The sequence below is a fragment of the Haemorhous mexicanus genome, chromosome 1, assembly GCF_027477595.1.
Source record: "Haemorhous mexicanus isolate bHaeMex1 chromosome 1, bHaeMex1.pri, whole genome shotgun sequence".
Classification (NCBI taxonomy): domain Eukaryota; kingdom Metazoa; phylum Chordata; class Aves; order Passeriformes; family Fringillidae; genus Haemorhous; species Haemorhous mexicanus.
The window spans coordinates 21,569,760-21,582,043 of NC_082341.1; the positions used below are offsets into that span (position 1 = coordinate 21,569,760).

Consider the following 12,284-nt stretch of genomic DNA (forward strand, 5'->3'; position numbering starts at 1 on the left):
AATAGCAACATATGCATATCATCCTGCATTCAGAGTGCTCATGGGTGAGAGCTGACTGCTCCAGCAAGGAGGACGTAGAGCTCAGAAAAGTGTCTTGTGACATCAGGGGGAAACAGAATGGTTAGAGCCTAACTGGAAAGGCAGAGCTAAGGAGTAAGACCTCTTCAGCCCCTTGGAAAGATGTGGTAGAACAATGGTCCTTAAAGCAGAATTGTCCTAGTTCAGTCAACCCTTCCTTTGGGTAAACCATTGCAATTTAAAGGTGTATGAAGAGAATGTCATGAAGAACACATTTTTGGAGGTGCCCTTGTCTGTCCTTTTGACTTTGTGCCTAGAAAATACATTATGAGCTGTTGAATGCTAGTTTAATTGTAGCAATACGGCTGTCGCTGTCTTCTGAAAAAAAATTCTGAAAAGGCTGTAACTGTGAGCAGCAGCATAGCTGTTCAAGCACTTATTTGGAATTGGGATTATTATACAAATTTTTGTGTAAGTCTCAACAAATACTTCTTTAAAAATGTACAGGAAAAGAATGGGGGAAATAGGATTGTTTTGGAAAGTTTCTGCATTTGATGTGAATTTCAGAAACACATTTTAAACTATATGGCCAAAATTTTTAAAATATTGTTTTCAGATATTTCTAGTAAAATATTTACAATGTTGTCTTGATTTTCATGAAGAGCTAAATTGTTCTGGTAAATCAAGCATCTTTGAAATGAGTTGGGGAAATAACTCAATCATTTCTAATCCAATAATTAGAAAATATATCTTCAACAATTAAAAATACTATTTTAAAAACAAAATACTAACATCCTGAATTTAATTTAAAAATATCACTCTAAGTATGTTCTTACTTGAATCTTCAGACTATGATGTTGAAGAATACCTATTTCATTCTTATAGTTGCAAGTATAACTTATTTATATTATTATGCAGAGTAATATTCTTATTGACAGACAAGAACCTTATTGTATCAAGGAGTGCATAAATGGAAACAAACAAATTTTCCAGTCAAACCGGTTTTCCATCTAAGACCGAAACAAAAGAAAATAGGTATGTGATTCAACAGGAACACAGTGAGACTGTATCAATCAACATTTTGTAGAGTGTAATTAGTACATGGTTGAGCCTAATTGATATGGCCTATCTATCTGCAGACTGGTTCTGTGTGAGTAAATACCTAGGTGTAGATATGACAGACCATATGGATAAATCTCAGGGAATGAGAAATTGCTATGACGGAAGTGCAGACGATTGATTCATCGAGACATTTTTAAACTTAAAAACAAAACTTTACTGCATAAATACTCACTAACAAAATACATTTCTACTGTTTAGTCATTAATAATTATTAGTCAATATTACTCCATGTTCGAAGCAATTAGCCCTTAACAGCCATCCTATATTTGCAAATAATATACAATATCCCAGAGCCGTGCCAGGAATTCAGCACCGATGGTTACAGTCCTTGAGAGTCTCAGTCACGGCAGTGCTCAGATTCAAGAGCTCTTCAACCAAAGACGTCAACACTGAAAAGGATGCTTTCCTTCCCCCTCCTCCAAGTCCAAATCCAGAATTTCCACCTTGCATAAAATATTGCAGTCTTTAGAGAGCTCTTAGTCCTTGACCTCTGACTCCTAGGACTTTGACAGACTTGCAGAGAGTACTTTCCCAGGCTGCAGCAGATGCCTTGTCTTGCCCATCAGTTATGGTCTTGGGTTTTTTCCTTATCTATTGTTTAATTCGTTTCATTTCAAGCAGTCTTTTTCCATCTCTTAAGGTTGCAACTCTTCAATGATCAGTAATTAACCACCAGTAAGATATTTACAGTTCTGGGACCTTTGTTTTCAGCCTGTGCCCATATTTTCAAGGCCTTTACTAAAACTCCACATCATAACAGGAGACACCTGGCATCAAGCTTCAGCTGACCTGCAAGTTCTCATAACACATGGCAACAACCTGGCCTAACAGGCCAGGACTGACCATCTTACACAGGCACAGCGAGAATAAGGCTTGAGGTTTATTTCTGACAAGAGCAAAACTGTTTTTAACGAGCATGAAAATATTTCCAAGTTGCTTACACCTAATTAGTCTGATTTTTGAAAGAGTTTAAAGCAAGCTAATAATAATTACACTTGGCTTAGCATGCTTCTACTTTCATGAGTGCCATGGGCATCTGCTTTGGCCGCATAAAAAAGAGGTTTGAATAATGAAAAGTACTAGTGAGAAAATGTTACACATTTACTTAGTATTTCTTGGGCTGGTATAGCTTATGAAAGGCATGAAGAAAACCAAAAGTAACAAGGCTGACTGTTGCTATTGAAATAATTACAATGAGAAACGTAGCCACAGTGACAATTCAGAGATAAATACTGCCTTGGATTGAGATGTTGCATTACCCACTTTGAACATTGACCAGGGAATAGTAGACACCTTTTTCAGCCAGCAGCTGCTGGTGGGTGCCCTGCTCTGTGACCCTGCCGTTCTGGACCACGGCGATCTTGTCAGCGTTCTGGATGGTGGAGAGGCGGTGAGCGATCACGATGCACGTGCGACCCTCTCGAGCCTTATCCAGCGCCTCCTGCACAATCTGCACAAGGAACAAACCAAGAGGCGAGCTATTCTGGCAGCTGCTTGGATGTACACCTCAACTGCCATCTGTAAGCTGGAATATAACACTGAAGGAAAGGGAATATCTGTTGCTCAAGCTACTTGATTAGAACTAGCCTGTGTTGGCTGAGTCCGGTCTGCTAGAGTGGATAATGCTGTGATAGTTAAGAGAATTAGAAGGAACCAGGCTCATTACTGAGCATTACTGCATGGCAGGAAAAAAATAGAAAATGTTTTAAATCTTGGAGATGTTCTGACTAGATATAAAAAACATTTGCTGCAAGGATAATTAGGCATTGGAACAGGGACAAAAACATCCCTACTGAATCTCCTTGAGATTTTCAAGTACCCTTCCAGACACAGCATAAAGTAATCTAAATTTGAGTTCAGTACTGGCCTTTGTGTGAAGAGGAGGTTTAATTGGGGACCTCTACAGCTTCCTTTCATGACTGATTAATTATATATGGAAGTCAATATTCTTGGGCCAGCTGCTATCATACTAGTTCTCATGATTTCACAGGGAGTCTCATGAATCACATTTTCTTAAAGCTATCACTGGCAGAAAGATATTAAAAACAATCTCTTCTTTCTTGTATTTATTCCTTATGCTTATTAATGCAGAATAAAGTAAGAGGTCAAATTTAAATTCCTAACTGACATATAATCAAGAAAACAAAAAATCATGGGATTATTTAATGGCATTTTCCCCTTAAACCTCATTTTTTCATGCCGACAATTGATCAAAACTTGGTAGAAATCTTAACTTTCCAGATTATAATATATGATATAATATTTGCCTCATTAATAATCTCTGTTAATTTTCTACAGTTGGATTGCACTTTTGTAGTATCAAGATTACGACTTTGGCTTTAAAAAGTAAGTAAATGTGTTAGCAATTTTTACCTAAAATTTTCCTTTTAGCCATGAACATGTAGCAAGGAGCAGAGAACAATGGGAGAAGGAAGAAAACTTAAGAAAGCCACATATCACAGTTTCACAGAAAAAAAACCCCAAAACAATGTCCTCTGGCAGCATCCTCAATCTTTTTGGCTTCTGGAGTTTGTGTGTCCTGATTCAATTTTGATAGCTCTTTCTCAGCTGAAGCCTGAAGACTGCTAGGCTAAGAAAAGCATTCTTCATAGCAACTTCAATCTGCCTACTGCCATACAGATGTAAAAAATACTTTTTTCCCCCCAAGGAGGGGTAAGGCCTTTATATTTGCCTATTATTTGCCTGAATATGTAATTTGCATAAGATGCCGTATTTCCAGCTTTTGGCTTTAAACTGTGGGAGTAAAAACAGTAATCATAATTAAAAAAAAAAAAAAATTTAGATTCCAGATTCCTGGCTCATACTTAAGTTACCTTTTCACTTTCTGTGTCTAAGGCAGAAGTAGCTTCATCCAGCAGCAGAATTTGGGGCTTGCGCACGAGAGCCCGGGCAATAGCGATGCGCTGTTTCTGGCCACCAGAAAGCTGCGTGCCCTTGTCTCCTACACGGGTATTGTATTTCTGGAAAAAATGTGTTAAGTCCAGGCTGTGAATCAAAATCAGTTTGGATGTATATCGAAGCACATCAACTCTGACACCAGCCTCTCACAATCTGCATATTCCGCACCAGTAGCTTTCTGAAAACAGCTGACCAGAATTTCTATATGCCACAGATCTGTAAATCTTTTACTGGTAGACTTCTTTATAGAATCAAGTGTTTAATAAATTCAGAGCAGTGAGCCACTCTGAAGTTGAAATGACAATGTTATTCTCAATCAGACTACACAACACCAAAGGTCAGTGAAAATCTGTGACAATACTGGGGTTCAAACTCTGAAAAATGGAAAGTGGGATGAGTATTAAGGGGAAATGGGATTAAATTTTTAGCCTTTCTGAATATTTGTAATTACGTCTTCCTGGTCTGCATAAGGACAAGATTTTGTGTATGGCAGACCTTTCATCTGACCCAAGATGCTCGGTCTTATAGTACTATGTGTTTGTCTCATGCATATAGGTGAAAAATTTTTAGCAATTTACAGACCACAGGAATACTTGAAATTCAAATTCTGGCTACATATAACTAGAAGAAAGTGTAAACTCATCAGTCTAGCAGAATCTTTTACATATGCTTGAGAACGACAGGAGCTTAAAAAAATGTTCAACTTTAAACCCCCACCCCATAGTAGCAGCTCTCAGTTAGTTAGAATTGTGTGTCTTCTTCCCTGAGATCTTAAAAGTTCCACTGTCCACCTGACAATGGAATCTCCCAGAGTGAAAATAATTATGCTAAACACAATTAAGGAAAATATTTTAAAAAATGTTTCAGATTTATTTTCATCTCAGAAAATTATTGTACCCCAGGTAATTATAAGCAGACAGTTTTTCCCTGCCACGTAAGTTCACATCCAGTTCTAAGAAGGAAAGAAAGGGAATAACTTACATCTGGCAGTGAGTCAATGAAGGAATGAATATTGGCTTGTTTTGCTGCACTAACAATTTCCTCAAAGGACACCTGCCGGCTGTTATCTCCGTAGGCGATGTTTTCGGCAATAGTGAAGTCAAACAGGATTGGTTCTTGTGAGACGATACCAATCTGAGCTCTCAGCCACTGGATATTCAGTGCCTTTGCAGTTTTGCCATCAAAAAGCTGAGAAAGCAAACATCTTAAATTTTAGTCAGATGGCTATATATGAATTTGAGACTTACTGTAAATTCATACACAGCACCTGCAATCGCAGCTCTTTCCTTAGCTCTTTCTTACCAATTGCAAGCCCACATAGTCCCTTCCCCTCCTTCTCATCTACTTTCCAAAATTTTCTAATTCATACAAGTGAATGCTGCCTCAGTCCATATATTTATTAGTTTTTAAAGTGTTCTTATTATAAAAACCTCCGGAAATTTTTCATGAATTTAAAGCCATCATGAGACTGTGGATCAGTATTATAATGTGGGAAACTGGGACTTATGTACATCTAGTTTAGTTAAGGAGACTCAATGAGTCACTGCTGATCTTAACATTAAAAATACTTTAAAAAAAACCTAGAAATACCTATTGTACGTATAACATCACAGAAAACCAATGATGAACACCCTCACTTAACCTGTTGGCATGTTCTTGCAAAAATACTTACCAGTTCTCCATCAAGTGGGTCATAAAATCTCTCCAGCAGCTGAACAACAGTGCTTTTTCCACAGCCACTGCTGCCAACAAGAGCCAGAGTTTGTCCCTTTTCTACTTTTAGATTCAATCCTTGGAGGATTTTGACCTCTGGTCGGTTTGGGTAGTTAAATGCCACATCTTTGATTGTTATGTTTCCCTCAAATGTTTCCTATAATGAAAATATTATCACGGTTACGTTTTTAAGACAATTTCACAGATGATTAGAATAGAGTTACAGAAGTATCCCCACCCCCCCCCAGAAATCAGAGGTTTTCAAAACAAATACCCTTTTGACTCTTTGTGCAAAAGCTGGTCTGACAAGAGAGAACTTGGTCCATGCTGTGGTCAGATAGTGTCAAAGATGCATTGTGATAAGGATGTAATCAGAAGGAGAGGAAGAATCAGTTTGAAGAGAGGGAGGAGAGTGCTGTCCATATCACCAATAAACAGTATCACCCAGCACACATGGCTTACTCACAGGCTTGTCTCCCTCCTCACTGTAACTGTCTATTGAGGGCACTCTTTCAAACAGCAGAAACAAGTGGGCTGCTGATATCTTGGCTTTGGCATAGTCTGGAGCAAAAGAACTGGTTTGTCCGAGTGCCATTGCACCAAATACAACAGCTGAAAACACTCTATAAAGAAATCAGGAAAAAAATATCAAGAAGAAAAGAACAGTGGCAATGTGGCTGCAGTCAACTTTCACTCAGAGAAAAAAAGAGGGCTAAATTTAGAAAAAATAAAGTAGTAGTCAACTATTATTGCTTTAATTATTCATTTAGCTCCAGGAATTTCTTTTTACCTTCTCTTAATGACATGAGATAATCACGCCTGCATTCCAGATTCAGTGTTTTCATTGCTCATTAGCAGTAATTTCTTCAGTTATTAATTCTGGTTAGTATATTAAGTCTCAGCTGGGGCTATGAGGAAAGGGATCAATGGATGGCATCATTGCTACTCTAATGCTGTTTCATCCTCACTGTGGTTTCCTCTCTAGGGTTCAATGACCTTTGGGAGTTAATGATCACTTTTTAAGGCATCAGGGAAAATAAGAAATCAAGCCTATAAGAAGGTGACAATAAAGATTTAAGTTTCTACCACATCTCTGCTGGAAAAAAACCTGCAGGATTTACAATACTGATAAAGGTTGAAAACTATGCTTTATTGGGTTTTGATGACTTATATGTCATGTTATGGAAGTTTATGTAATTTATAGGCAACATTACAATAGTTTAAGGACCTGTTGTCTTCAGCTATTACTTACTGCCACACAGCATAGAAACAAAATCATCACCAAGAACAGCTATTTGGTACATGCAACCTCTTAGGCTGTTTTAAGGCAAAGTAAAATAGATTCATTTTTATTAACTTTGTCTTTTTTCTTCAGAGCTACATTAAGTGATCTGTTTTATTCTCTATTTGAACAGCATAGAAGGGCTCACACAGTTTTTGCTCAAACCGTCCCTTTCAAATCTAACCAAAAATTCACTCAGCTGGCTAGAGATGTTCAGCTAGCAGATGGAATGCAGACACTTTCTAGCATCTTCTGCTCAAAATGAGCTGTGTTAACTATCTTTAATTAGGTTGGCAACAAAAAATCGGTATGGTTGATCTTCTTGGGTATTCAGGTAACTGATATCCACACTGGTAGGATCACAGTCTATCATACTTGTTCCCATAGCCCTGTACTGAACTGTTGCTCTTAAAATTAGAAAGAATTTTTCTGAACAGACAGAAAAGGGATTGTAAGAGAGATACTCACAAAAATACACTTTTATACTCCATGTGTCCATTTACCACTAGGTAGGCACCAAACCGGAAACAGCCAGCGTAGGTAAAGAACATCATTGCTTGTGAAAGGGCAAAACAAAAGCCAAATATGTGTGCCTTCTTCACAGAATTTCTGTACAGAAAGAATGCATATTTTCATCAAAGTGTGCATACTTCATACTGAAGTCCTAGTACACAAAAAACAATTTACTTCAATTTATACTGTTGTGAATGGAAAGTTTACATGCACCAAAACATTAACTAAAAACATCTTCACTCTCATAGGGCACCAAGTTTTTATTTATACTAGAACAACAGAAAAATGAAATTCTTGGAGCTATCCCAACAATGTTAAAGCTGAGAAGGGTTAGGATTGTTCTGCAAATCACTAGATATGAACTCAAAAGCCAGCAGCCCGGGAAAAAAGGTAAGTAATATCTTTTATGTCCTGCACTGTGCTCTAACCACTCATTTATTATGGTAGATGTGTTAGTGGCCCCCCTGCTTCTTTCTCATTATATCTGTGCACATATACTTTCATTTACTTTACTTTTCTCATAGATATCTGAAAATGAAACAGTCCGGTCTGGAACAAATAAAACTTTAGTTGGTAAAATCTATTCAGTTGTTTACTTTAAGACTTCTAAATTTTTATGTAATCCAAATAGACTTATATTACTTTATTTTCAGCTCCAAAGCAGTAAGTAATTGTTCAAATGTTTTCAATCTTACTAACACTTTAAAAAGTGGCCTAACGTAATATTCAATTTACATTAAAATAGCTTTAATTCAATATCCAACAAATCAGGTGGAAATTTAGATTAGACCACTTCGAAAGCTCACTTAAAACCAACATTTTTCCAAACCAAGTAACACTGTAATAGAAGATACCAATATTATAGAAAATTAATTACAGAATAATTAGTATACAGAAAATTAATTAAATCAAATGTTAAGAAATGGTAAGTGGTGGTGGTTGCATTTGTCAGTACAAATATACAAAACATTGACATTAATTCTGAGATAATAAAATTATACATTAAATAATACACACTTTTAAAAAATTATTATTGTCAAAGTAAATGTTTGCAATTAATTAGAGATGTTTTTTAGTTTAGTTATTTTTATTATACCTGTATGGTACAATCAGATGTTCTCCATACATCGACTCAAATTTTCTTTCTCGGGTCAAGCTAACAACAGTTCTAATATTCTCTATTGCTTCTGTGGCAATCTGCAATAGAAAAACAAATAGTTTAATCAAAAGTTAAGTATGTTGCAATTCCTTATTCTAATTTAGTAGGGGATTCTGTTGGAATACAATTTTATATTTTATACTGGTTATTAAAATAATAGACTGTTGATATAAAAATAAGCATTTTATATTTTTCTTTTTAGGATAATGAGATTTTCTTACAATGCTCAGAATTTTCTGACAAGACCTCTTTAATGTTCTACAAATAAATGGTGAAAAACCATTAGACAGCAATAACAAATATAGAGAAGATACTCAACATGAAAAATGGCATATTGGCATTCAACTTTCAGTCTGCAGAGTTTGGGCTGTAATCAAAATGTCCAGGTTATTTAGGTGCCTTAGAGCCTGAGATCTCAGCAGTAAATATTTGCTCTGATGCCTTCTTTTAGCTTGCAGATTCTTTAGACTTGAGTCATTTGTGTACATAAATGTGCCAGGGGAGATTCAGATTAGATATTTAAAAAAAAAAATCACTGTTAGGTTGGTTAGGAATTCGGATAGATTGCCCAGGTAGGTGATGGAGTCACTGTCTGTAAGTGTTCAAGAGATGGATGTGGGGATATGGTTTGGGGTCATTACGGTGGTGCTGCCTTGATGGTTGGACTTGATGACCTTGAAGGTCTCTTCCAAACTTGTTGATTCTCTCAAAAGATTCTCAAGGCTTCAATGCATTTTGCTATGGTATACATTTCATGCAATTTTAATTAAGACCATAAAGTAAGGTTTTTTAGTAACCTAACTTCAGCAACTCTTTGCAGAAAGCACATTTTCCAGGTGGAACACTATTTTTACTGAAAATGCTTACATATTTTTTTAAAAACGAGAATTGAATAAAATGCTTATAGTCCAGTGCTTGCTTAGGTGGCCTTGAGAAGAGAAACTAACATTATAATGAAAAGAAAATACTTTTCTAAGGTTCCAAAAAATTTCATTAATATTTGTAACACCTGTTCTAATTCTTCACAATATGCTGCATTAAGAAAGTCTTTAGTGTTTATTCCAAGAATTGTCAACTATGTTCTATTGCATCTTACAACAAAATAACATAAAATAAATGCTCATCCCTCAGAGAGAAGCAGAAGAAATGTACACAGTTGAAAGGAAAGGAATGGAATTGCATGACCTTAGACAAATTATTTTTCTTTTCAGCAAAATGATTTTCTTTTTCTCAGTTCAAAAGAGTAGGACATAGGAAGAGATTTTAGAAAAGTTTTACCTTGAAGAAAGCAGTATCTGGGAAGTGATGAAATAGTTGTTCTGTCCCAAAAGGATTTTTGGAATGAAGTGACATTAAATGCCTTCATTTAATTTGTTAAACAAGAGTCTAGCCTTCTTGCTTTTCAGTTCTCATCTTTCTCTTCCACTCAAGAAACAAAGGAATGGCAAACAGAAACCAGTGGATATATACAGATTATCACTGCAAACATTAATAAGATGAAGAAGGGAAGAGAAAGAAAAAAAAAAAAGGAGTGTAATAAATGCAAGATAGATGGCATGCCAAAAAGGGATGACAGGAAAACAAACAAAAAAAAAAAGAATGTCAAAATGAGAGTGGTTGCAAAATAAGGAAAACAAAGATGTCTCAAAAAGGAATGAGAAGAGAATATGTCTGAATTGTCTTTAGCACATTCCAACATTTAACTACAAAAATATTCATTGGTTAATACCATTAAGTCTTCAATTGTTATTGAAGAGGTGGGATGCTCTGTAGGTCTACCAGTGTACCTGGCTGTGCACCTGGCTGTCTTTGGAACTTGCATATTGTGAAATGTTCTGGACTCAGAAGTCATACATCCATTAACAATGCTTTGGTAAATATGACTGTATACATTTTACAGAAACAGATTAATTTCTCTAGACCCACCTTTCCTGCAGCTTCCAGCTCTCGTTTATCTTTCTTAGCATGCCCAGCCAACATCTTCATTTCAATCATTCCTGCCACTGCAATGATGGGCACAACAGCTAAAAGCAGCAGGGTCAGCTGCCAGCCATAGATCAATGATATAAGAATTCCAGTCCCCAGGTTGGCAACGTTTTGGGCAATTAATGCTAGTCTGACACCAGTTGCCTGGACAAAGAAAAAAAGGCATTTCTTACCCACATAACTGCATTTTCAATAAGGAAAGCATTTTCACCCACAAAATTCCTGATTCTCAAAACACTGCTTAGAAAGTCTTAACTCAGTTTTGCTATTTTTCAAAATGGCAGGTTTTTAAATGCTTTTGTAAAAAATTATCTTGCTCGTATTTATATCTTCTTTCCCCATATTCTGATTACTTCAATATACTCTGCAATTTCTAAATTCTGCTCTTGAAACTGAATAAGCTTTACCCTCATCACATACTCACATTTACATCTAAACATTAAAATCTCTCATATTGCGTAGATCACAGAGCTAGCTTTACAAGTCATCACACAGAGCCAAATGAAGAAGAAAATTAAATATTTAACTTTTCCTATGGAAATAAAGCCAAAGATGCTTCAGAATACTTCATTTTAGATAAAAACCCAAGCACGTAACTTCATGGAGTGGTAAAAATTTACTTAAGCATACCCAAATGATTACATTCAGTGTTCTTTAGCTTGATATTACAGAGCCCTGAATATACAGAATTTACTTACAAAGAATCTCCATAAGGTAACAGAGAAAAGGAAGTCAATTTCTGACAGGTTTTTTTTTTTTTTAAATAAGAAATCTGTACAACCAAAAAAATAGCTGGAGATTGTAAACTGAATAAATTTAGTTACATGTCTTTAGGTAAATAAGACCTCTTTAAAAAGACTTCTTAGGTAGGAGATTCCCAATAATTTTTTTTTAATGATAAAAACCACAATAGAGTACAATAGTTTATTTTTTAAAAAAAAATTATTTGGAAATTAGTCTGTAAATACATATTACCATAATTTTCATAAAGTGCATCAGTGCATTCTCTACCAGCTATTGGTATATATATAATTATTATAAATATATCAATAGCTGGTGTAATAATTTTATATAATTTATTTTATATATAAAAGATACCATTTTGTCTTATATTTTAGTTGTCAAAACCAAGACTGGTATCCAGCTAGTCAAACCCAAGCTGCAGCTTCATTGCATGCTAAACCAAATAGGAGAACTTCCAACCCAAAATTTTACTTACTCCTTTCACTTGAGAGGCATCATTAGCAAGTCTTGTAGTTAAGGCTCCAGTGCTATTTTTAGGATTATCAAACCAGGCCATATCCTACAATAAGAAAAATTATTTTTAAAACCAGATTTTGGATATTTCAAATAAACTGCTAAGTAAATCTGGTAAGTGGCAGTGCCTCGGTTCTACATATTTAAATAAGTTTAATTCCATCACTGCACATTGGATATATTTAGAAAGAAGTGAAATCTTGTGAATCATTGATGTATTCATTGTCACTGCTGAGAAGGAAGGGGAGCAGCTGAGAGATTCCCAAAAGCAAAATTTACCCTCCCTCACTGCTGCTCCTTCACTGAATCTGCTTG

The 12,284-nt window shown here is 35.7% G+C and overlaps 1 protein-coding gene across 2 annotated transcripts in view; it reads right to left on the bottom strand.

Annotated features, from left to right (window-relative positions):
- Positions 1-1,270: 1,270 nt before the first annotated feature.
- Positions 1,271-12,284, bottom strand: part of ABCB1 (ATP binding cassette subfamily B member 1) — a 48,225-nt gene continuing 37,211 nt past the window's right edge. The window contains exons 23-31 of one of the 2 annotated variants that reach the window (XM_059842676.1): positions 11,932-12,015; positions 10,653-10,856; positions 8,664-8,764; positions 7,523-7,663; positions 6,239-6,395; positions 5,732-5,929; positions 5,041-5,247; positions 3,975-4,121; positions 1,271-2,590 (exon numbers count right to left, since the gene is read on the bottom strand). In XM_059842676.1, the coding sequence (XP_059698659.1) occupies positions 2,396-2,590; positions 3,975-4,121; positions 5,041-5,247; positions 5,732-5,929; positions 6,239-6,395; positions 7,523-7,663; positions 8,664-8,764; positions 10,653-10,856; positions 11,932-12,015 (1,434 nt within the window). In that variant the 3' untranslated portion in view covers positions 1,271-2,395. Of the gene's footprint in view, positions 2,591-3,974; positions 4,122-5,040; positions 5,248-5,731; positions 5,930-6,238; positions 6,396-7,522; positions 7,664-8,663; positions 8,765-10,015; positions 10,206-10,652; positions 10,857-11,931; positions 12,016-12,284 lie in introns of those variants that run through there. The other variant, XM_059842686.1, reaches the window with a different exon arrangement.